The sequence below is a fragment of the Diceros bicornis genome, chromosome 8 (genome assembly GCF_020826845.1).
Source record: "Diceros bicornis minor isolate mBicDic1 chromosome 8, mDicBic1.mat.cur, whole genome shotgun sequence".
NCBI classification, from domain to species: domain Eukaryota; kingdom Metazoa; phylum Chordata; class Mammalia; order Perissodactyla; family Rhinocerotidae; genus Diceros; species Diceros bicornis.
In genome coordinates this window covers 4,680,302-4,703,851 of record NC_080747.1, presented here as the reverse complement: position 1 = coordinate 4,703,851, position 23,550 = coordinate 4,680,302, and the positions used below count along the sequence as shown (strand labels likewise).

Sequence of the window (23,550 nt, the reverse complement as noted above, 5' to 3'; positions counted from 1 at the left end):
CCTGGCAGAAGACACAAAGCTGACTGACTCTGGCCTTGTCCTAGAGAAGCTCTGGCTCCTGCCTGTTTTCCCTGAGGCTGCTGCGGAGCACAGGGTGGGTGTTCGGTGAAGTTATGTGGAAATCTACAGTAGCCCGTGGCTTTGGGCGGGGACTTTCTGTGCTCTGAGCCTCGGTTTCCAGACGCTCTACTGTGGCCTGCCCCCCATTTCACCCCCAACCCTCTCCCTCTGCCCGCTCCCTCTACCCAGGTGTCTGTCCTCATGATCAGGGGCTGCTCCCTTGGTGGCCCCTGGGGTTGGGACATAAAGCCACTGTCTGTAGTCCTGAAGCCTAAGCCACAGGCATGGCTGCGAGGAGCAGGATCTGATAGGAGCAGCCTCAGGACCTTTGCCGTGCCCTCCCGCCGCCTAGAAGGTCCCCTCCCAGATCTGCGGATCTGCGTGGTGCTAGGTTCTGTCTCCTCTGTCACCTCTGCAGAGGCCCCTATAGGGGAGCCCCTCCCCACTTACACTCTGTGCTGGTTCTGGCCTCTGGAGTTGTTCTGTCTATGCAGGTGTCCACACGGGTATGGTCTGTCTCCCTCATCAGACTGTCAGCTCCAGGGCCTGGCACCTGGCTGTTGTTCACCCCTGTACCTCCCGGTGCCTGGAAATGTGGCTGGCTCAGAGTAGGTGCTTGCTCAGTCAATACGGGAAGAAAGGAAGAGAGGAAGGAAAGAGGGCGGGAGAGGAGGGAAGGCAGAGGGGAGGAACAGGAAGGGAGGAAAGGGCTTTGTGGCCATGGAGGGTGGGGGCCGTGCCCCAAGACCTCGGCCCTGGGCCCTGAGCGTTTGGCGCTCGCTCTGACGCGCTCGGGGTCGGCCGGCAGGTGGCGGTGCGTCCTCAGAAGCGCGGTGGCAGTGGCGGAGCGGCGAGTCCCCTCCTCCCGCCGGCTCCCTCCCCTCGCCGGCTCCTTTCTCTGCGCTCTCGCTCGCGCTCCCCAGCGCCCTCCCGCTCTCCCGGCCGCGGTCTCCCTCGCCCGCGCCGCCCCGCCGCCGGCCCCGCCGCCGCCCCTCGGCGACCATGGCGCACCGGGGGCCCCCGCGCGCCCCGAAGGGCCCCGGCCCCGCCGCCCGAGCCCCGAGCCCCGGGGCGCCGCCGCCGCCGCTCTCGCGGCCGCTCCTGCTGCTGCTGCTGCTGCTGCTGGCCGCCTGCGGGGCGGCGGGGCGCTCCCCCGAGCCCGGGCGCCTGGGTCCCCGCGTCCGGCTGACCCGGGCGATGCCGAGCCCGCCCGCGGGGCGCGCGCTGCCCGGCGTTGGCGAAGACGGACAGGCGCGCGGCGCGGAGCCCGGCGCCCCGGGTCCCGGTCCCGCTCCGGGTCCCGGCGAGAACGGCGGCCCCGCCGCGGGCCAGGGGCGCTGGGCGCGGGCGGCGCCGGTGGCCGGAGCGGCTTCGCGGGCGCAGGTCTCGCTCATCAGCACGTCGTTCGTGCTCAAGGGGGACGCGACGCACAACCAGGCGATGGTGCACTGGACGGGCGAGAACAGCAGCGTAAGTGACCTCCGCGCGCCCCTCGCGGCCTCTGCCCCCGACCCTTCGGGTCCCCCCACTTCCGGACCGCCCCGAGGTCACCCCGAGCGTTCTCGGCGACTTGGGGACGCGAGTCATCTCGGCGGCGCCCCTACTGGCCTCTGGCCACCGGTACTTGGGGAGAGGTCCCGGGTATGTGAGCACCCTGCCTCACATCAGGGGACATTCTCTCAGATTTCTGGGACCCTGAGTCACCTCGGGCGCGCCCCCACTGGCCTCCAGATCCCAGGTTATGGGTGGGGGGCTCTCCAGGGGCTTTGGGACCCTGGCAACCTTGGGGCCTCTCCAGGCCCTGTATGATCACCCCCAACTCGGTGTTGCGCCCTGATCGCCTTCAGACTCCACCCGGTCCGCTCAGCTTGAGATTTTTGGCTCCAGGACCCCCTCCACCCTGGTCTACCCGGGACCCCGCTCGTGTGAGGTCGGCGTCCGATTCTGGGACCCTCGATTCTGGGGCAACCCTTCTCCCCGGATTCCCCGAGTGTGACCCGCGGCTGTCTTGAGGTCCCGCCGCCGGACGTACCTGGGTGCGCCGGGATCTGCGTACCCGCCCAGTTGGGCGCCACGCCGCCCTCCGGACCCGCGGGCCACAGACTCCCTGCCCTCCCGCCTCCTTCCCCGCTGCCGCTTTGGCCTCGCTCCAGCTGGGATTTGGACACCGACATCCCCTGCCCCGCAAGGCCGCTTCTGTTAGGGTCCTCTGGCGCCTCCTTCCACCAGCGCTGTGGTTCATACGCCTCCGAGATCCGGCCCCATCCTTTTTGGTGGTGCATCCCAGGGGGCCTGGGGATACCCTCATAATCTTCCCCTGGGGGTGCCTCAGCCTCGCTTCCCTCCCTGCCCGCCCCCGCACCCCATCAGATGACCGATGGTCAGAATGGGGTCACCTCCAGGCAGCCCCAGGGGAGCATCTGTAGTTTTGGGGGAGGGAGTGGTGCAGGGAGGTGGCAGCTGTGTGTGTGGGGACTGGTTGTCTGGGGAAAAGAGATGGCAATCTCCCCTCACTCTCCCATCAGTGTTCACTCACTGTCCAGTGGCTGACCCCCAACTCTTCTCCTTGACCACTGTTCCCCAAAGTTCTGAGGCAGCAGCATAGGGCCAGGCCCCTGCATCCACTGGGAGTGGAGGGGTGGGCATCCAGGTGCTTCCCTAGCCAGGAAAGGGGTGTACCCAGGGCTGGGTGGCACTTGTACCCACCTCCTCTGTCTAGCCCTGCTAGGGTCCTCCGAGGTGGGGAGATTCTTCTGGAGAAGGGATAGGATGGGGGGATGAAGATGTTGGGGCAGGGGCAGCACTGGATGGGCCTGATTGGTCCAGAGCCCAGTGCCCTGCCGGCCCCCCTCCCCAACCAGATGGGGGCTGCTGGGGCGCAGATGCCAAGTCTCTGGTCTTTGTGTTTCTGCCTTCTCCAGTCAGACAAGAACCTTGGAGGTTGGGGGCGGGGTTGGAGCCGACTCCCTGGGCACCTGGGGCCAGCAGGGAGCAGTCGGGGCACTGAAGGTGGTGCTTTACAGAAGGTAGCAGGTAGGTAAGGGCTCCCTCCCTAGAAGACCCGGGGGAGGCCATCCCCATCTGCATCTTGAGAGAGGGGTCAGACTCCAGAGGTGCGGCTGGGCCCAGCCCTTCATTCCTCCCCAATACTTGTGAACAAACCGTGTCCCATAACTTATAACTATAGCTATAACTTAGGGACTGAAACCCAGAAACTGATAACTCAAGGAACAAACATTAAAAGTCAGCCTCGTGGAGCTAGAGTATCCAAACCAAGCCCTCACCCTACCCCCACCCGCTGAGGGTGTTGATCCAGCAGCTTACTCCAGTCTCTGTCATTTTACCTCATGGGGGGAGGTGGGGGTGAAGAAAGGGAGAGAGAGACACAGAGGGTGGAGACCAGCCTTGGGGTGGGACTGGCGCCTTCAGGACTCACTAACGCCCAGCCCAGTCCCCTCATTCTGAGCGCAGCATCATTGGAGAGAGTGAGGGGGGTGTGTGGGCCAGCAGGGCGGGAGCCCTGGGGGGCCTGTCAGAGGAGCCGTTCTGGCTTTGCTCCTTGGGGACAGTGGCTGGGTTCAGTGACTGGGTGGGCTTGTATCCTGGCTGCTGGCAGGTGAATGTTGGGAGAGGGGGACATGGGAGTGGGGGATGGGAGGGGGTGCTGGCTTCTCTTTGGGGGTGGGTAGGAAGTCCAGAACCATAGAGGAGCTTTGGGAAATGCGTCTCCCCTCTGGCCATGGGGAATGGGAGGGCAGTGATGGCGTGTGGAAAGCAGGGCATCGCCTGGCACTTAGCAGACACTCAGGAGGTGGAGCCAGAAGGACCTCATTACTGTTAGCGAGGGTCAGTGTTGTGGAGTGAAGAGAAGGCAGAGGGCATCGGGATGCTGACCCAGGCACTTGGCTTAAACACCGTGCCACTCCTGCTTCTCTCCCCCCACCCACCTGTTTTCTGGAATGGGAAGTCGAGGGAGGCTGGAGTTTTCTCTGGAGAAGCAGAGCACCCTTTGGCTGGGGATGCCGGTGGTGGTTTAGGAGTTTCACTTGCCTGGGGAAACTCAGGGAGAGTAAAAGCGGTTACCAAGCGCTCAGTAAAACCATTCTTTTAAATGTTTTTTCTCAGCGCTCGATGCATGGGTAGCACTGTTTCCTCGGCACTCAAAGTGTCTTAGAAATGCGCTTTGCCCTCTCCATTCTCAGGGGGCAGCCACAGGGCCAGATTTTAGCCAGGATTCTGCATTTGGTTTCACCTCCACTTGAAAGCACCATCTTTGAAAGCTACAACCAGAAACTAACTTGAGGCCAATTTGCTGAGCGGAGTCTTTTAAAATTTTTATTTCATCTCATTTGCCCAGGTAGTGAGACCCCAGAAACTTAGCTCTGCAGATGTGGTCGACATGAGCAGAGAAGGCATTTGCTTTACCCTGTCAGGTGTTTTCAAAATTAAAAGACTTACAGGGATAGATTTTTTAAAATGGTATTTTATGTGTCCACAAAAAGGAGTCCCAGGATTCAAGCTGGTTCTGAGACAAGCCCCTGTGGCTGCAGCCCCGGGAGAGTATGTGCGTTTTCCTTCCAAAGGCTTGATTTCTTCCCGCTCCCGTGGAGATGTGGAAGGGGGCTTGCTTGGAAGTTCAAACACTGCCTTTCCAGCTGACGTTTAGCTGTAGAAACAAAGTGTTACGTGTGAAATTAATGTTTCATTGCAACCAACCGGCGTCAGCTTTGATGGATCCGGAACGGGTTGCGCACAGAGGCTGCGGGTTCTGTGTCTCCTGAGCCGCCCTCCGAGGCAGAGGCGTGATCTGAAGGTGGATAAATATTACAGAGCGCTGGTCTCTGCCTCCGGGGTTGCGGCTTCAGGTTACCCCAATGGGACTGTGGTGCACACTGTCCCAATTTTACTGTTTGTGGGAAATTGCGTGTTTATTATGCTTATTTTGAGCACAGCTCTCCTGTGCTCCTTCCCTTGTGGCACTTGAACTTCAGGCTTGATGCATCAGCTGACTTGAATTCGAGCTTTCTGCCACCAGGCCTGGTTTGTTCAGCCTTGTCACGTTCATCAGCAGATCACCCCTCTCTCCCCTCCCCTTCCACCCCCACCCCTCACTCTCCACATCTGCTCCGTGCTGTGTCTGCAGGGTTGGGGAGGTCGAGGGGAGTTGTATGAGGGGTAATTCTGAGCTGATTATCCACCTTCTCCGCTCCGGGGTCTTGAGGAACCTGGTATTTGTGCATAACTTATACCCAGAGAGCCAGGGCTCCAAGTCAGAAGTATGGAGCTTCTGAAGGTGGGAACTGAGTCCTGATGCTGTCGGATGTCAGGTTGCTGGAGGGCAGGTGCCTTAGCCTCCTAGGGCCGCCATAACACAGTGCTGTAGACCGGGCGGTGTAAACAACAGAAATGTGTTTCCTCACAGTCCTGGAGGCTGGAGGTCCAAGATCAAGGTGTCAGCGGGGTTGGTTCCTCCTGAGGCCTCTCTTCTTGGCTTACAGATGGCCGTCGTCTCCCTGTGTCCTCACATGGCCTTCTTCTCTCTGTGTCTATGTCCTAACCTCTTCTTATAAGGACACCAGTCATATTGAATCAGGGCCCACCTCACTGACCTCATTTTACCTTAACCCCTTCTTTATTTCTTTTTTATTTTTTGTGAGGAAGCTCAGCCCTGAGCTAACGTCCATGCCGATCCTCCTCCACTTTGTGTGTGACACCACCACAGCATGGCCTGACAAGTGGTGCGTTGGTGCGCCAGCAGCGGAGTGCTCGCACTTAACTGCTACGCCACGGGGCCGGCCCAGCCCCCTCTTTAAAAACCCTATCTCCACATTCAGCCACATTCTGAGGCACTGGGGGTTAGGACTTAAACATATGATTTTGGGGGGCAGGGCACAATTCAGCCTGTAATAGCGGGATGGGGTCTCAGTTACTTTTGCATCCCCCGAGCTTAATGCAGTGGAGCTCAGAGTAGTCTTGTGGGGGGAGAAGGATGGACGTGAATGGCAAGGATACGAGGGTGAGCGCCATCTTCCCCAGTGGGGAAAGCAGGAAGACTGCATGGAAGAGGGGGTATCAGGGTGGGCCTATAGAATGAGTAAGGGGAGCATATGGGAGATGGAGAAGAACATTCCAGGGAGGAGGAACAGCTTGAGCAAAGTCTGGGAGGTGGGAATCTGAAGGTGCATATGTGTCATATAAGGAGACAGTGACTGCATTGTGTGTAGAGAGAAATCAGAGCAAAGAAGTTTGGAAAAAATTGGTTGAAGTCAGCTCCTCATGGATCCCAAACATGAGGCTGGAGAGCCCAACGTGGCCGTACGGGGTGGTGCTTATTGTGGCTTAAGCTTCAGAGCCCGCTTGCCTGGGTTCCTGTCCCACCCCTGCTCCTTTCTGGCTCTGAGATCTTGGGCAAATTGGCTCAACTCTCTGGGCCTCAGTGTCTTGGAACTGGGGGAGTGAAGGCTCAGAGATTCATTGTGCCGGTTGAGTAAGAAAATCCATGCAGAGTGCTTAGACAAGAGCCTGGCCCTCAGCAAGAGCTGTGTAAACGATATCAGGGTCGGGGCTGAGTTTCAGTGAGCGCCCCGGAGGCAGTGTGCAGGGTGGGGTTGGTGAGGGGCTGTGGAGTTGAGACCTCTGGATGGAGGCTCGGTGAGGAGGCTGCTACGATGGCGAGGCCTGGCCCAGGCCCTGGTGGGGGTGTAGGGAGAGAGAATGGGTCTGAGAGAGGTTTCCAGGTGAGGATGGGCAGGCCGTGGCTGCCCCCTGCTCTGCAGGCCTCTCTTACCTGGAGCGGCGCAGCCTCATGGCTCCCGGCCAGCCTCCCGCGCACAGAGACCGTAAAGGCCTTCTTATAAAGCACTTTAGGTTCTTGAGTGAATGGGTCCAAATCCGGCGACAAAGCTGATTTGTAGCCTTGCATCTGATGGCTGTGGTTTCGTGATGACAGCTCCGTTCCACTCTTGGAGGCGAGCTTGATGGCTCCGGGGCGCAAGGGCTTATGTTTAAGTCTGCTATCTCTCCGTGTGATATTTTGGAATTCCAGGCCACCACCCTGTGGGCCCCCAGGCATGTTGGGGTGGGGACTGGATTGGAGAGAGAAGTCTGGTTCACAGGTGGCTGAGCTGTGGCCGGTCAGTACGGAGATGGGGGGCATCTGCCCAGATGAACTACTTCTCTTCATGGCAGCTTTCACCAAGGGCGACCCGTGGCCACCTAGAGGGAGACAGAGGCAGACAGAGGTCAAGGGATGCGGTACCTGTGCTGAGTACCTGTCACGTTTGCTGTCAGGTTGCTGGCTGTGCAAGCCTGTTGGGGACCCTGGGCCTGGCAGCTAGACCGAGAATGAAGAGAGAGCGAGGGAAGCCTGCGTTGTGGGACAGTTGACAGTTAAGTGGAGACGTGCGCTGGGCAGGCAGAGTCAGGGAAGGTCCTGGTGTGCAAGCCGGCAGTCCCATACTTAGAGGGATGCCTGCCCTGTGCTGAGGAGGACCCAGGGTCTTCTGCATTCTCTCCCTGCCAGGAGAGACCACACGAAGTTTGAGAGCCCCAGACAAGAAGAAGCCTTGCATTAGCCCTCAAATCATCTGCTTTATAGAAGGTCTGTTAGGTGCTGGGGATACAGTGATGAGCAGAATCAGTCATGGCTCCTCTCCTAGTGAAATATTTGCTCTGGACCAGAATTCATCACAGAGTGTCCCGGTGCTGTGTGAATCTGCCCTGGGGAGGGCAGGGAGGACTTCCTGGAGGAGGTGATGATCGAGCAGCTCTGAAGGATGACTAGAGTCAGCGTCACCTGGGCTGAGGAGGAGGTTGGGGTGGGGAGAGTGTTAACGCCCAGGGAGAGGCACGGGTCCTGAAAAGCCTGGAGCCCTGTGGGCGCAGAAAGGACACATCCTCAGTCAGGAAGCCTGGCCGAGGCATAGAAACGGCCCCGTTAATACAGTTCCTGAGCACATTGCACAAGTCTACTTTTACTTTAATAAAGTGGCTATTTAATTCGTAGTTGCATGAGGGTTCCTGTGAGTATTTTAAAGACGTCATAAATTAACTTCACTCTTCTGCACGCCCCTTCAGATTAGAATTCAGCCCAGTGCTTGTATAGGCCTTCTAAAGAGTTGCCATGATTTTAATTCCGATTTTATTATTATCCGGGCGAGGCTGGCTGAGGCTCTGGAGATGCCGCCGGGAGTACAGGGTGGAGCGATTAGAAAAGAGGCTGGGCTCATGCTGAGGGTCCCTGTGCCTTTCTGGGTTTAGGAAGACACGGAGGGGAGCTGGTAAATTGCCTTCCGTTTGGGCGCTTCCTCGTTTTTCTTTTTCAGCCTCCGAAGAGTGAGTTATTTATAGATTCTTACAAATGGCCCGTTTCGCCCTTAGCCTCCTAATTCCCGAGTTTGCGCGGGTGCTTTATGGAGTAGGGAGGGAGGCTGATGCCCGAGAAGCCCGGCTGCGCTCTCTTCCTGGCCCTCTTCCCTCGGGGTTTGGAAGGTCAGGGAGCGGGGGACCCCAGCTCTCATCGTCAGGGTGGCCAGGCTTCCATCACGGAAGGTGAAGGCCTGTGTGTGGGGCTGTTCACAGCCTGCTTTTGCTGTGAGGATCCTTCGAAAGCCTCGTCCTGGGTGTGAGCTTGGATATGAGTGTAAAAGAAATGCCACGTACACACGGAACATGCACGGGGCAGGCGTCGCCTAAGGATGAGACTGCTGGCTTGCACGCTGAGACTTTCCTGGACCCCGGCCCCTCCGGTTCTGCCCCGCGGACGGTGGGGGTTGCGATGCCCTGCCCTGCCCGCCCGCCCCAGCAGGTTCCCACAGGTGCAGCCCTGGCCTGCTCAGCTGGGTCATAAACCGTAGACTCAGGCAACTGTCAGACTCGCCATGAGCTGGCGACCGATCTACAGCCCGCTGAGGACAGCAACAGGATCTTTTCTGCTTAAGCCCCACGATTCGGGGACACTTCACGGAGCACACAGTGTGCTCATCATCTTTATGACGATTAAGCTCCCGTGTCATTTTAAACATTTAATAGGGACACTTGAATGCGAGCTCTCACCAGAGAACTGAAAAAAAATTAAAACTCTGATGTGCTTTTGAGGTGGAGAAGTTCCTTCCTCTTTTGCATCTCTGCAGCAGTTACTGTATTTGCACAGAAAATTACAATCATTTAATTAGTTTCTTCTCACACCGGCTTGATCTTAAAATAACAGCACTCTCCTTCCTTAGTAATTTTCCTGCAAAAGCAGATAATTTCCTGCAACGTTGAGCTTGCCTGACTCCAGCAGGGCACGTTGGTTGCCAGGCGCCATTTCCTGATGCTCAGAGATAAATTAAGTTCAAATTAAAGTAAGAAAAGAGCCGGGCCGAGTGTGGCTGCTTCTGTTCAGATCGGTTTTAATTCAGAAAGGCTGCTTTATGAGGCGTCTGCGCCGTGCGCGTTTCCGAAGCGTCAGAGGTAGAGAGACCATCTCCCAGGCCTCAGCTGCGGAGACTGGCTTCGTCACTTAGGGTCACCTCGCTGCTGCTGCTGCTGAGGTCGTTTTATCTTATAATAACAAGTTCTCCTTCTTTGCATAGTGCTCCTGGTTAGTGACAATAACGTTCAAAATCACAGTCCCCGCTGACGTGCCCAGCGCTCGCCGAGCACATCACGTGCGTTACCTCATTTAGTCCTGGACACAGCTCGAAAGGTGGTACGATTGTTGTGTTCACGTTACAGATAAGTCTGGTGCACAGCGTCGAGGGGACTTGCCCGAAGTCACACAGCTAGCAAGAGACCGGATTCCAATTCCTTCACTCTGGAGCCCAACCACGTGGTTTTTTTTTGAGTGCAAGAAATATTTTTATTCTTTTTTCTTTATTACTATTTTTTAATTGTGGTAAACTACAAATAACATAAAATTTACCATTTTAACCATTTTTAAGTGTCTAGTTCAGTGCTATTAATTACATTCATATTGTTGTGCAGCCATCACCACCATCCATCTCCAGAATTTTTTCATCTTGCAAAACAGACGCTCTGTGCCCATTAAACACCAACTCCACTGCCCCTCCCCCAGCCCCTGGCACCCACCATTCTACTGTCTGTCCTGAGAATGTGACTACTCTAGGGACCTCGTATAAGTGGAATCACAGTGTCTGTCCTCTTGTGACTGGCTTATTTCACTGAGCATAATGTCCTCAGGGTTCATCCACGTTGTTTCATGTGTCAGAATGTCCTTCTTTTTTAAGGCTGAGTAATATTCCATCGTGTGGACACACCACATTTTGTTTATCCATCCATCTGATGATGGACACTTGGGCTGCTCCCGCTCTCGGCTGTTGTGACTCACGCTGCTGTGAACATGTACAGTGTGTACAGATCTCTGTTCGAGTCCCTGCTCTCAGTTCTTTGGGTGCATACCCAGAAGCGGGATTGCTGGGTCCCGTGGTGAATCTATGTGAATTTTCTGACTGAGCCTGAGGTTTTAACCACCGCAGAAATCGCTCTCGTGTCTGCCTTGAGTTTTGCCTGCTTGCCAATTAGTTGCGTGGTTGCAATCCACAAAGAAATCCTCCACCCTGTGTTTTCGGAGGAGAAATACTCAGGGCGTTAGAGGCGATCCCGTAGGTGGAAAGGACACAGCGGTGAGACTGTGCGACCGGAGTCTCTTTTGTTTGTTTTCTTCTGATAACCCCGGGATTCTGCCACGTGTGACCCAAGGGAGGGGCTGTGCTCAGAGCCCAGGAAATCCGGACCCGTCAAGGTTGGAAAGTCGGAAGCAGGCTGCTGGTCCGATGCCCGGCCAGGGGAGGGAGAGGACTCGTCCAGGCACGTACGTCTTGGAGCAGCCCCCTTTCCTGAGGTTAGCGGTTTGCATTTCAAGCTCCAGTGCCTTTCGCTTCCTCCGTGCTCTGAGGCTCTTTTCCCCACTGACCACCTCACAGAAAGCAATTGTTTTCACTCCATAAAAATAAAGCACTCAATAAAAAATCCTGTGTGTGTCTCAGTTTATTCCCATCAGTACCACTTAACCCATCCGAGTTTATTCTCTGATACATCATTTGACCGTTGAGTGGCGCTTCAGTGTGTTTGTTCCGATTCCTGCAGCGGCCCTTCGTCCATGATTTGTGGCGGCTGCCCCTTGCTTGGGGTCAGGCACCGTGGGCTGCCGGGACGCACACCGAGGGGCTTCCTGGCTCCGAGGACCCCCAACCTGACACAGGGGTTCTTGGCTCTCTCTGTGCCGTAGACTCCCCTCCCACCCCAAGTTGGGAGAAGCCCATGGAACTTTCTCAGAATGTAGTTTTTATAATGTGCATAAAATAAAATATATAGGATTAAAGGGGAACCAATTCTATGGCAATCACATTATCAAAATACTAAACTAATCAACAAAAGGTAGCAGCCGGCGTGGTAACTGTCACGGTTTTGAAGTTGTGACGATTTGAATTTGTGACCAGCATAAACGGCATTTTGAGATCGGCAACAACTGTGACGTGCCCTGCAAATAGCTGTGATTCCTGTTCTAACAAAGTCCCAGGCACTGGTGACACCATTGTGACTTGTCCTCTACTGCTGGATGGAAGGAAAGGCCCAGTTTCAGATGGGGCTGGTGAAAAGAAAGAAGTCACTGTTTTCCCATCCAGGTTCTTGGGCCCCTGGAGTCTGTGAACCCAGAAGAGCTGGCAGAGGGAATCGCAGGCGTGTGGAAATGATGATAATTCGAGGTAGCATGTGGCTCGTGGGAAAGAGAGGGGACGGATGGACTCTGTGGGAACGATTCTCTTCCCTGCCCCCCTGCCCCCTCAGCCCCTGCTCCCAGCATTGTCTCCCCCAGATGCGTGCCCCTCCTTGGCCCCCACAAGCCCCTAAGGGTGTGGATTCCGGGGGGCAGGGGTGTTTGTCTGTCCTCTGCTGTCCCCAGTGCCTGGTGCTTACTAGACGCTCAGTAAACATCTGGCAACTTCTCGAATGAGTAGGATGAGAGGTGACCATTGGTTGAAGGGTGGTCAGAACTCAGAGACCCAGCCCACTTCCCTCTCTGCTGAGGAATCTGAGAAAAACCAGAGCAGGGTGCCCCATCCAGTGAGTGACAGAGCGGGGGCTCCCTGTCCAGCTGCCTGCCCTTTGAAACACTAATTAGTCCTGCCCCTGTGCAGAGAGGATCACGATGCCTTCTCTGCAGAGAGGAGAGCTGCCGGAGAGACGGCGAGATCTGCTTCCTGCCCGAGAGGAGGCAGAGGGAGAGCAGGCCAGAGGCTTCTGACTCACGGCGGGGGCTGTGCAGCCAGGGCGCCCCACGCATCCCGCCGGCTGGGCCTCTGCCCTTTGGCCCCAGCGGGTCAGGCGGGAGCCAGGGCGCGAGCGGTGAGAAAACACCGGTTCTGAAATTAAGTTGGGGCTTTTAAATAGCATCCCTGGCCCCAGCCGCATCTCACTTACAAAAAGCAAAACAGGCAGGAGATGATTTTGCTCAGCTTTTCCACAAAGACAAATGACTTTGGGCGGGTTTAGACAGGGGGAGCCTTCCCGGTGAGAGCAGCTGGGGAGAAATGGGAAGTCCGGCGTCTGGAGAAAGTGTCTTTGTATCATCGTTCACCAGCTTGCTCATCCATCGGCAAACCTGCCGTGAGCGTGTCCTCCGGGCGCCTCACAGAGGAATAGCCAGGTTCTGACGTCTCCCTGGGGAGGGAGCCCCCCCAAACTGCCTTTGTCCTTGTCACCTTCGTTCTGTGTCCCCAAGTGTCTTTTCTTCACGGTCACACAGCCTGTTGCCTTTAAAAAGGTTGAAAAGTTGTCGTTTTTGGAGGCTGTGGCTGGGGTGCTTGCGGCCTCCTTACGCGGGCACCTCACTCCTGCCCACAGCGCTGGGCCCGGGGGGGAGCTGGCTCTCGGGGCTCCCCCAGCGCCTGCCAGGGCCCCGATGGTGTGCCGCCAGAGGGTCTGGGCCGCACATGGAGCTCTGATCTGGGGCACGCGCCCCGGTCCTGCTGGGCCTGTGTCCTCATCCCCAGAGGGGCTGACGGGACCTACCCCCCATCATCACAGCGAAGGTGCAGGAAGCTCCTGCAACCCAGGACGCACGCCCAGGCCTCAGTCACCATAGCCTCAGAGGCCGTAGCGGCAGCTTCTGCCGTCCCAGGGAAGATGGCAATTGGTACCAGAGTTTGTCTTCTTTTCTGTAAGGGAGTTTTATGTGGTTACATTGTCTTCTCATTTCCTGAATAGTTTGCTAAAGTAAAGCAAAGCCCGGCAGTATTTTATGAAACATTCGGCTCCACAAGTCTACTTCTAAAGAAAGTATTTCTCGTTGACATCTGGTTTTTCACAAGTTTCCTGATATGAATAATTGCCTGGAATGCTCACCTCTTAAGATCGAGTCAGACTTTCTTTCCATCTCATCCGGGCAGAGCAGAGTCCCGGGCAGTCACAAGGAAATCTGAAACCTGTGGCCTTTCGGGTGTATTCTAGAGGGAAGGGGGCTTTGGGGCTCTCTTCCCCAAGATCCCACCTCCTGTGGCTTCCCTGGGGAGGGGAGGACGGCTCTGGACTGTCACCAGTGCCTCCCAGACACGGGCAAAGCGAGGAGGACGAGCCTTGGACACCGAGGCGGCCTTGCCCCTCGCTGCCTGGTGGCCTCACCCCTCTGGGATGTGGAGGAGGGAAGATGAGTTTCGTGCTGGCCATCTTGGCCGCTGAGCTGGGAGAAGGGAGGGGGCTGGGGCGGTCCACGTGGCCTGTTGGGGAAGAAAGCAAATTGCCCTCAGTTCTCCTGCGATTCCTGCTTTCTAGAGCATTTCCAAGTGGCCTCGCAGTGGACACTGTCCCCTGAATATTTCAGGGACTATTGTCAGGGCAGGGCCTTGGCAGAGGGACTGGAGGGGGTCTGGTCTTCTGCCTTCTGCCCCTCTTCCCTTCTCTGCAGACACATTTCCTGGGCCCCCTCCCTGTGTGCCAGGCTTTGTTCTAGGCATGCCGGGCACAGAGAAGCGAAAGACCCTCCCGGCCGGCACGGCGCTGTCAGCCTCACGGGGAGATGGGCAGGAACACCAGCGATGGGAGTGTGGTGGGCCCAGCCGGGGAGGGCAGCACAGGGGCTCTGGGAATGGGGGCATTCGCGTTCAGGAATGTTCATCTGGGGATAAGGCCCTCCATCTTCTAGCATGAGCCCAGTCACCCTGCTCACTTCACCCCAGAGGCCGCTTCTCTGGATGGCCACCCCACTTCATCCCAGCCATCAGGGACTGACAACTGTCCTCCAGGTTCAGACTCCTTCTCCAGGAAGTCCCAGCACGCTGCCTGTGCCATGAGCTAGGCACCTGTCACCTGGCTGGGGCCAGAGCGCTGCCTGTTGTGTGCTTGTGTCATGCAGAGCCTGTAAGGACATTATTCCCCGTGAGCCCCCCGCAGCCCACGAGCAGGGCTTACTGTGGCCGGTTTAGGGATGAGAGGCTGTGGCTCTGTCCTCTCTCTGCCCTGGTCTAGGTCCCAGCAGGGCCCTAGGCTGGGCCTGATCTCGTGCTGTGTCTCCCTCAGGGTCCCCGGGGTTCTTTGTGGGGATGAATCTCCTCGTCTTCCAGCTCATTGGCGCCCGCTCTCTCATCCCATAGATGAGCCTGCAGCCGTGCGCTGGTCTAGAGTCTTGTGAGCGCTGAGAGGGGCTCCGAGAGGCTGGCTGGATGTGGGAGCCCTCCCGGCTCGCCTGCTGTGGCTTGGAAAGGGCAGAGTGTGGAGGGTGGCCCTATCTGTCTCCCTATCCTTCCCCCAACACAGACAGCCCGGCCCCTGCCTACCCCACGGGCCCCTGCCTGCCCCATGGCCACACTCACGCCTGAGGCCCTCCACTGGGGCGTCTGCTCTGCTGCCTCCTGGTTACGTGTAGCCCCGGCCAGCCGCTAACCTTGCAGAATTTCGTCTTTCTCTTCCTTAAGGGGGTAACAAGACCAGCTGTGGCCTTGTTGACCGAAGGCCTTGTGCATGTAAGGGGCTTGGCTTGGTGCTGGCGGCCAGCTGCTGCTCAGGGGACCCCTCCCCACCCCGCCACACTGCCCCGTCCTTCAGGGGCACGTTTCCTCGCCCTGGGCCTCCCTGACCTCTACTCCTTCCCTTCTGTGCTCTGCTGGCCCGTCCTGGGGTGGTCTCTGGGTGGGAGGAATGGGGAGCCTGTGCGGAGCATTGGGCCAGATGCCCCCCTCTCTGTAGGAAGCCCCTGGGCCTGGTCTGCGGGAAGGGACCTGCTGGAAAGTCAGAGTGGGGCTGGCTGTGGGGCCAGCGCGTGTGCTGAAACACGCCGCTCCTGCGGGTGGTTGCGTGTTTGGAGAAGTGGAGGCAGGGCTCCCTGACTGGCGGCCAGGCCCCCCTGCTGACGTGCAGGCTGACCCTGGAGCCTGGGTCAGTCTCAGGCCGGCACGTACCGTCCTCCTCCGCTCAGCACAGGGCGGACGCCAGGATGACCCTCTCATCAAGGAGCCAGGAGTTTTGTTGACGCCCATGGGGCCTTGGCTTGAGTTTGCATTTGCCCCAGAGGGTGTTTCGTAGAGGCATGTTGAGCAGTTGATTTGTTTGTTCAATGACGAGTTATTGAGAACCTGCTCTGGCTGGACCCTCTGCCAGGTGGAGGGGGTGGTGTGGCCCAGACTGACCATGGTTCCTGCCCGGTGAGGGGGACAGACAGTGACCTGGGAATACGGGGGCACGAGTAGGCGGGAGGGATGCTGTGAGGAATGCACAGGTGCTGGGGTCTCTAACTGGGGTGCGGAAGCGAGGGCCCGTGTGGCCCAGTGGGCAGGGAGGGTCTCTGGAGAGGGGTGGCATTTCCCGTGCTGTCTGGAGGGTGACCTCAGGTGGTGCTGTGTAGGCTGTCGCAGGGCAGCGCTCAGGGAAAGTACCCAGGCTGGCCGTTGTCTTCGGTGCTTGTCCCCTAACTTCCTCTGTTGGCCGGGGACCCACGTCCGGCTCTGGGCCTAGGAGGGCCTGTGATGGTGGCTCTGCTGCTCACAGCTGCCTGTCCCCTCCCGGTCAAGTCCTCCCTGTAAAATGGGGGTACACGGTGCCCACCTCGGTGCGCCGTCGTGGCCGTCAGGTGAGATGATTCCAGTTAAGTGCTGGTCACTGTGCCTGGCACCTGGTGTGTGTCAGCTCCTCTTATGACAGGAAGGGGGCCCAGGGATCCACCGCCTGCCCACCCACCCAAGTCCATCGTCCCTGAGCCTACAGAGAGAGGCTTTGGGGAGGCAGAGAGGGGTGATGGTCAGCTAGCTACCAGTACCTCGGTGCCCACAGGGCTCTTCCAGGAGCGCCCCTGCTCCTCGGACACCTGGACGGCTACAGCGGTACTAAGTCAGACCACGCACTCACTTGTGTGAGAGGTTTCACCTGTCTGCGTTTTTCCTAAGTCACTACATTCTGGCTTTGGGTCCCCTCCTCCTGCAGGGAGCAAACCTGTGCCCTGAGTCTCCCCGCATGGAGAAATCTGGGAAAGCTTCCCGGAGTTGGTGGCAGGAAAGGGAGAGGAGGAGGGAGGGCATCCAGGTGGCCGGAACAGCAGGGCAAAGACCAGGCCTGTGTCAGCTCACGAGTGTGGGAATGGGAGGAAGAACCTAGAAGGGCGGGTCCACGGGCGGAGCCAGGAGGTGGTGCAGGGAAGGTCGCTTCCCTGAGGTTTGTTATGGGGCCTTTTCAAAGGCGTGTATCGTCCACCTGAAACTCCACCAAGTACGTACCTGTCCCAACAGACCACTAAGAGGGAAGCGGGTGTGATGAGGCGGCAGGGGTGTGAGCGGGGGTGCTAAGACTGTCGGCTAATCCTTAATCCCTTTTATTCTCACTTCACCTGGAAGAAAACGGAATGCAATTTTTTTGTAGTAGTGCAAGTAGTTAGTGAATGTTATCTGGTGTCTGTTTCTGCCTAATTCTATCAAGAACATTCCAGTTGCCTGTGTGGATAAATCCCCTTCGGTGGCCTGAATTTCCGTGGCCGTCCTGCCCGGAGTTCCCGTCCCCTCGGTGGGGAGAGGAATTCTTGTAGAAAGAAAAGACGGGGCCAAGTCAGGGGGCTCCAGGGGAAATATCTCTTGGGGTCTTTGCCTGCCGGATGCTGGCTCCTATCATGTGGCCCTCCAGTGTCTTCCTCTCTTCCCAGCCCCTGCTGGGAAGTATTGTCCATCTCATGTGGTCCCACCTGGCTGTGTTCTGGCCAATTGGTCAGGTCTTCCTGGTTACCTTTAAGGTTACTTGGGGGTGGGGTGCGTGATCCCATTTCCTGCGTTTCCCAAAGCTCCTGTAATGCTGTGCACAGAGGGGGTGTGTTCAACAGGACTCTTGGTTACAAGTCACAGGAATCTGACTCCAAGTAGCTTAAGTGAAAAAGTGGAATCATAGGCTCACAGAACCAGAAAGTCCAGGGTGCTGACTTCAGGTGTGGCTGGTGCCAGGCTCAGTCCCTTAGTCTCTGTCTGGTCTCTGCTTCCCCGTGAGTCGGTGTCCTTTTCCTAGAGCCCTCCTGGGTCATGGCTCTGTGAGAAACTGAGGCCAGAGAAGGCTGCTACTGCCAGTGCTTCCCAGCAGAAGTCCAGAACTGAGACCCACCAGCCTGCGAGGGTCACATGCCCGCCCAGAGCCCATCATCTTGGCCAGAGGGCCAGAATGCTCTGATTGCCAGGCCAGGCCTCTGTGCCCTCCCCATGCAGACGGAGGCTGAGAGGGAGCCGGTTCTGGCCAGGACCCTACAGAGGGCAGCGTGGAGAGTCAGAAGAGGGCGAGCAGCAACCTCGAGTGTCTCCTGGCGTTGCCAGCGGAGGGCCATCCTCCACTTTGGGAGACCGCCCGGCCCCACTCCCCCAACGGCCTGGGCTCCCAGAGGGGCCAGTTCTGGGCTGTGTGATTTCTGCTGGAAAAGGTGGCAGAGCCATCGCCCTTCTCGTGGGCAAGGCCAAGTCAGTCCCCCTCACTTCTACTTTTTATGGTCTGCGGTCCGGTGAAGCCCCAAACCTGGTTGGCTGGGCCACTTGGCTCTGCGTGGGGCCAAGTCCACGTGTACACAGGTCATGAGTGAGAGAGGCCCCTGGCCTGTGGCCCCCGCCGCCTCGTACCCGTGACCTGTGGCACTCCTCTTCGGGGTGCCTGCGCTGTCTTGTGGTCAGCATGCCCCATGGATTCAGTGGGACGAGGCCGGCAGACGGAGCTTTGTGGTGACAGGTCGTGGGGTGAGGTGTGGGGGGAGGTGGACACCGCCTCAGCAGGGGTGAGTGTTTCCTGGGACGCCAAGGTCTTGTGCCCTGGACACAAACCACAGGACGGCCTGGACGTGTGGACCGAGTGGTCCGGGGGGTGGGGCAGTGACTGAGCGCTTGTCCGGGCCTGGAGTCGGGGCTCCGTGGCCCCACTCATTTAGCTGGGATTTGAGTCCTTCAGCGCCTTTGGGCGTGCCACCAAAATCTCAACCCGAAGGTCAGGACCCTCTGAGTTGAATCAGGGAACGGGGGTGTCGCAAGGACTGTCAGATCCTGGTGGCCGCGTTTCACAGATGAGGAAACGGTTTGAGCTGAGTCCAAAGCTTTGAGTGGCAGAGCATTCCCAGGCTGGTGCCTTTTCCAGACAGAGAGGACCCAGCCCTGGCTAGGATCTCCAGGACTGAGGGTGGCAGGACAGGCTTCCCGGGGCTTTTGTTCACGCCTCTAACCCTCGGCCGCGAAGCTCCTGCAGTGAGAGCCGTGGGCCGCGCCCCAATTCCCTGTGCAGGAAGTCGGCTGCCAGTCGCTGTGTTGGTGCCTCTGCCTCCAGGCTTCCGCCCTGGGTGTTGGGCAGGGCTCGCAGGAGAAGGTGAATCACAGATGGGTCTCCTCTCGTCTTCCGAGGAGGAAGTTCCAGACCCTGCTCACAGCTCCTTCTGCAAAACGACAGCTGCTGGGTGGGAAGGCTCTCAGGTGGATCCCTTCAGCAAACACCATGTGGGCACCTACTGTGTGCAGGATGGTCCCCAAAGAGGAGACCCGGGTTAGACTCACAGAGTCTCCGAATTTCCAGGGTGCGTGGAGGTCACCGCGTGCCAGCTGGGATCCCTCTAGGAACAGGAGGCTCACCCCCTTCCTGAGACAGCACATTCCAGGGTGTCTGGTCTCTGCTGAGAGTGGCTGAGGTCAGCGCTGGGCTGAGGTTGTGGTAAGGGGATGATGCTGCCAGCAGGGCGAGTCATCCGGGCAGATGTGGAGGATGCTGTCCTTGCTGGTCGGGTTCCTGGGCTGGAGTCTGCTCTACTCGTGAACTTCAGGGGCGGGCGGTGGTGCCAAGTGCACTGAGTGGCCCCAGCTTTGCCCCCATTTGATGGCAAAGACTAGAAAACAGAGGTGAGGGAGAGTGCAGCTGGCTTTGTCTGTGTGAATGGTGAGCCCTGGCCCCAGCGGAGCCCACCCAGCCCAGGACTGTCCACCTGGGGGTCAGTGATGGTGCGCAGAGGGCTGGGGTCTATACCTGCGGGCCGTTCACTCAAGGCCACGTCTCCCTGTATTAGCTCCTGTGGCTGCTGTAACAAGCTACCGCAAACTTGGTGGCTGAAAACAACACAGATGTGTTCTCTTACATTCTGGAGGTCAGAAGTCCAAAGGCAGTGTCCAGGGCTAAAGTCAAGGTGTTGGCAGGGCTGGTTCCTTCTAGAGCTCCGGGGGAGAATCTGTTTTCTTGTCTTTTTCAGCTTCTAGATGCCATCTGCATTCCTTGGCTCCTGGCCCCTTCCTGTATCACCCCAGTCTCTGCTCTGTCGTTGCATCTCTGTCTCCTTCTCTGACCACGTCTGGCATTCTTTGGCTCGTGGCTGTATTACCCCAACTCTGCTTCTGTCATCACATGGCCTTCCCCTATGTCAAATCTCCATTTGCCTCCCTCTTATGAGGGCCCCTGTGATTACATGGGGCCTACCCGGAGGATCCAGGATCATCTCCCCATCTCAAGACCCGTAGCTTTATCACATCTGCAAAGTCCCTTATAAGGTAGCATACGTGCAGCTTCTGGGTATTAGGACGTGGGCACCTCTGGGGGGCTGTTATCAGCCTGCCACCGCCCTCTTCTCTCACCACCCCCCAACCACCACCCCGGCCTTCATGCTATAGCCCTGAGCAACCGTTCCCAGGTCCCTCCCTCACCTTCTCTCTCTGGCCCCCTCTGCTTGGCCTGGAACCTTCCAGCCTGGCCTCCCCTGCTCCGCCCCCACCCTAGCCTCTGACACTGGAGACCGTAGTGTCCTGGCCTCGCCCATCTTCCAGAGACAAGCACATTTAATTAGTTTGCCTGACGCTTGGCCTCTTGGTCCCTCCTTCTGTCTGTAGACCTGCTTGGTGGCTCCATGGGACAGACAGCCCGTGTCATGAGGCTCTGAGTCTGCATGCTTTTACTTAAGACGAAGGTTTTTAAGCCACTTGGAGGCCAAATATGGCCAACTGGGAACGATATCAAATCAGCCAATGTTTGTCGAGCATCTAGGAACGGAAGGCGGTTTCCCAGGTTGGGGTGGAGTCTGGCAGAAATGCTCGGGGCCTGTGGCTTCTGCTCTCAAGTTACTTATTATTGAGTTGTGTGTGTGTGTGTATGTGTGACAACGCATAAATGAATGAAAAGGAAAAGTACCCAACGGTTAAATAACTAGCAAGGAAAGAAGCCATGAGGCAGGTTCGTTGGGTGGGTGGCTCCTGCCTGTGGGGGCCGGGAGGACATTGGCAGGGCTCACAGGGGCCGGGGTCTTGAATGATGCCTGTTGTTTTAGGGCGGCGAGGGTTGAGGGCCCTGGAGAGGGGACAGCCAGGCTGAGCTGGGGTCATGGTGGATGGGTCCCCAGCCTGCCTCTCACACTGATTAGCTGAGTGACGTTGGGCAGACCATCGCCCCTCTCGGTGGCCTGGCTCCCCCATGTGCACGTGAGTGAATGACCAGGTGGGCCAAGCTGCTGGGCGGGTGGCGAGTCAGGAAGGCCCTCCAGAAGCAGAAGTTCATCTTGGAGGTTCGTGAGCCGTTGGACTTGGCTGAAGTAGAGAGTCAGATTAAACAATTAAAGAAACCCGGAATAAGGAGATTCTGTGCTCGTAATTGCACTTGGCCGGCTCGCCTCCCATTCGGCCAGGTGTTACCCCCTATTAGCACTCCTTAAATGGATTCTAATAGCTTTCTTCTCCTCCATCACTCAAAGAATGGCCTCGGTAGCCAAAAAGGAAATTAGTTGCAGGTGGAAGCCTATTTTTACCATGGTGGAGACCAAACTGTTAATTACCTAGAAACCACATGAGGATTTTGAGGCTGAAAAAATTTTTTTCTTGGGTTCAACTTTTCGTAGATATTAATTATAGATATCAGCTTCAGCCCACTGAAATAATTCCTCTCCCAAGAGATTAAAGACATTTAAAATGCTGTGCCTTGTTAAACATAATGCATGTTCTTTTTCTCTATTTCTGCTCGGTGTTTGGGGTGGAAATATGAGATTGGGGAATTTAAAAATGATTTGATACCTTTTCCTTATTTAACTAAAGGTTGATTCCATACTCTGTGTGTGTTTTCAAATCTCTGAAGCCGGTGGGAATTTGATGCTAAAGGTCAAGAAGGCAGTGCTTTAGTAGTGTGAATATTAATCCTGATAGGAATATCACGGCTCGTCTCTAAGATGGGTCCATCCGCCCTCGTTCATATCCGTGAGACACCGTCCTGGGGCTTCCCGGAGCACCTGGGATAAAACCCAGACTTGTGGGCCTCCTCTCACCTTGCGCACCACACCGGCACCGTCTCCCCGCCCGCTGCTCTCTGCGACGCCATGTTCTCTCAGCTTCTGGAACATGCCAGGCCCTCCCTACCTTGGAGCCGGAGTCCAGGCGATTCCCTCTGCCTGGAATGCGTGGCCGGCTCCTTCTCACTTTGGGGACGTCCTCAGCAAAGCCTTCCTGGTCATCCTCCTTAAATGTGTCCTTGTCCTATTCTCCACCTGTGCCTCTTGCTTGTTTCCTTAATTATATTACGCAGTTTGTATTTGGTTTATCTGTTTGTGTGTGTGCATGCACGCGCGTGTGTGTGTTTCTGTTTCTCTGTCTCTATCAGAAATAGTAGCTTCCTGAAGGCGGGGACAGTGTCAGACTTTGGGGCCAGGTTGAGTTTGACGTGTCACGTGGGACAGCCAAGTGCTAAAGTCCCACAGACCCTGGGTTCTCTCCCTTGCCTTTAGAGTCTCTGCTGCCTGGGCCCCCGTCCCCCCAGGGTGCCTATGTAATTGGTCTGGGCTGAGGCCTGGGCACCCGGATGATTCCGGTGTGCAGCCACGTCGGAGAACGCTGTCATGGGCTGGGCATTGGGAGGGAACGCGGGAGGCCCTGCAGGGACGGATGTGGAGGCAGGAGCAGCCCAGCCCTCAGCAGCGGCCCAGCCCGGGCCCTCACGTGCGACCACGCTGCGCTCGCAGTGATGCCTCCGTCTGTGGGAAAATAAAGGGTGTTTGGCTCAGTCGATTCAAGAAGTCAGAGACTCGTGGAATGGATTTCAGTACTAGTTCTGTCAGAAGTGGTCACAGTTTAAAACACCAGCCGCCGCTGGCCCCTGGAGCAGTGGGCTGAGTGTTGCTGGAAGTGGGCTGAGGCTGCGGGTCCTGAGGTCCGGCTTCTGCACGCCCAACTTGGTTGCAGCGCCGACGTGGGGAGGCCGCCCTGTAGTGAAGGAGAGCCAGCTCCGTGCTGGGGGTTCTCCCGGCTGCTGAGGCGGAGACCAAGGCTTGGGGACGATAGGTGACCGGGCCACACTCTCCCGGTGTGTGGCATTGGTTATGGTGCGACCTCCCGCCATTGGAGGGTGCGATATTGGGAACAGGGCCTCGTCTGATTCCTCTCTGCACCCTAACACCTAATTTAAGGCTTGGTGCATAGTAGGGCCTCGGGAAAAAATTGAAGAGAAGAAATGAGTGGATGCGGGGGTGGCAGAGGGAAAGGAAGAGGCCTGTTTTCCGAATTCCTAAACCCAAGAGGGGCCATGGGTGTGTCCCATGAAGGCCAAGACTTTGGTGTCCCGTCAAACCAATTTTCTGGGAATATCTGTTCAGTGTTCATTTTGCCAGGTGGGATTGATTCAGGCAGGGGTGGGCTGCCGTCTGGCTCAGAGGGAGCAGGGCCAATGCATACGCCCCAGTTCTGGGAAGTCCCTGAGTGAAGTGCTCTGTGGCCCCTGTTTCCGTGCTGTTTCTGCTCGCTGTGGAGCGGGCTCCTGGGCTGGGCCCCTGACGCTGCTGTGCTTTCAGGCTCCTTCCCAAGTGTGCTCTCGGTCGCTGTGGGTGGGGAGTGATGTAGGGGCAAGCTGGCGTGAAATTTCCCACAAACTGTTTCAGCAACCGCACGTTGTTTCTTTTGTGTTTCCAAGTTGCTATAAATGATTAATTAAGTGGCACCCACACAGTTTTTTTTAAAAAGGAAGGATTTTTCAAAACAAAGTAATGCGCCAATGATTTGTCAGAGAGAAGGAAGAAAGCTTTAATAAGCAGAATGCTGTTTAATAAAT

At 57.1% G+C, this 23,550-nt stretch overlaps 1 protein-coding gene across 1 annotated transcript in view; it reads left to right on the top strand.

The window, feature by feature from the left end:
* Positions 1–1,062: 1,062 nt before the first annotated feature.
* SORCS2 (sortilin related VPS10 domain containing receptor 2) overlaps positions 1,063–23,550 on the top strand; it is a 516,528-nt gene continuing 494,040 nt past the window's right edge. Inside the window, 1 exon segment of the mRNA XM_058546667.1 lies at positions 1,063–1,530. Coding sequence (XP_058402650.1) covers positions 1,063–1,530 — 468 coding nt within the window.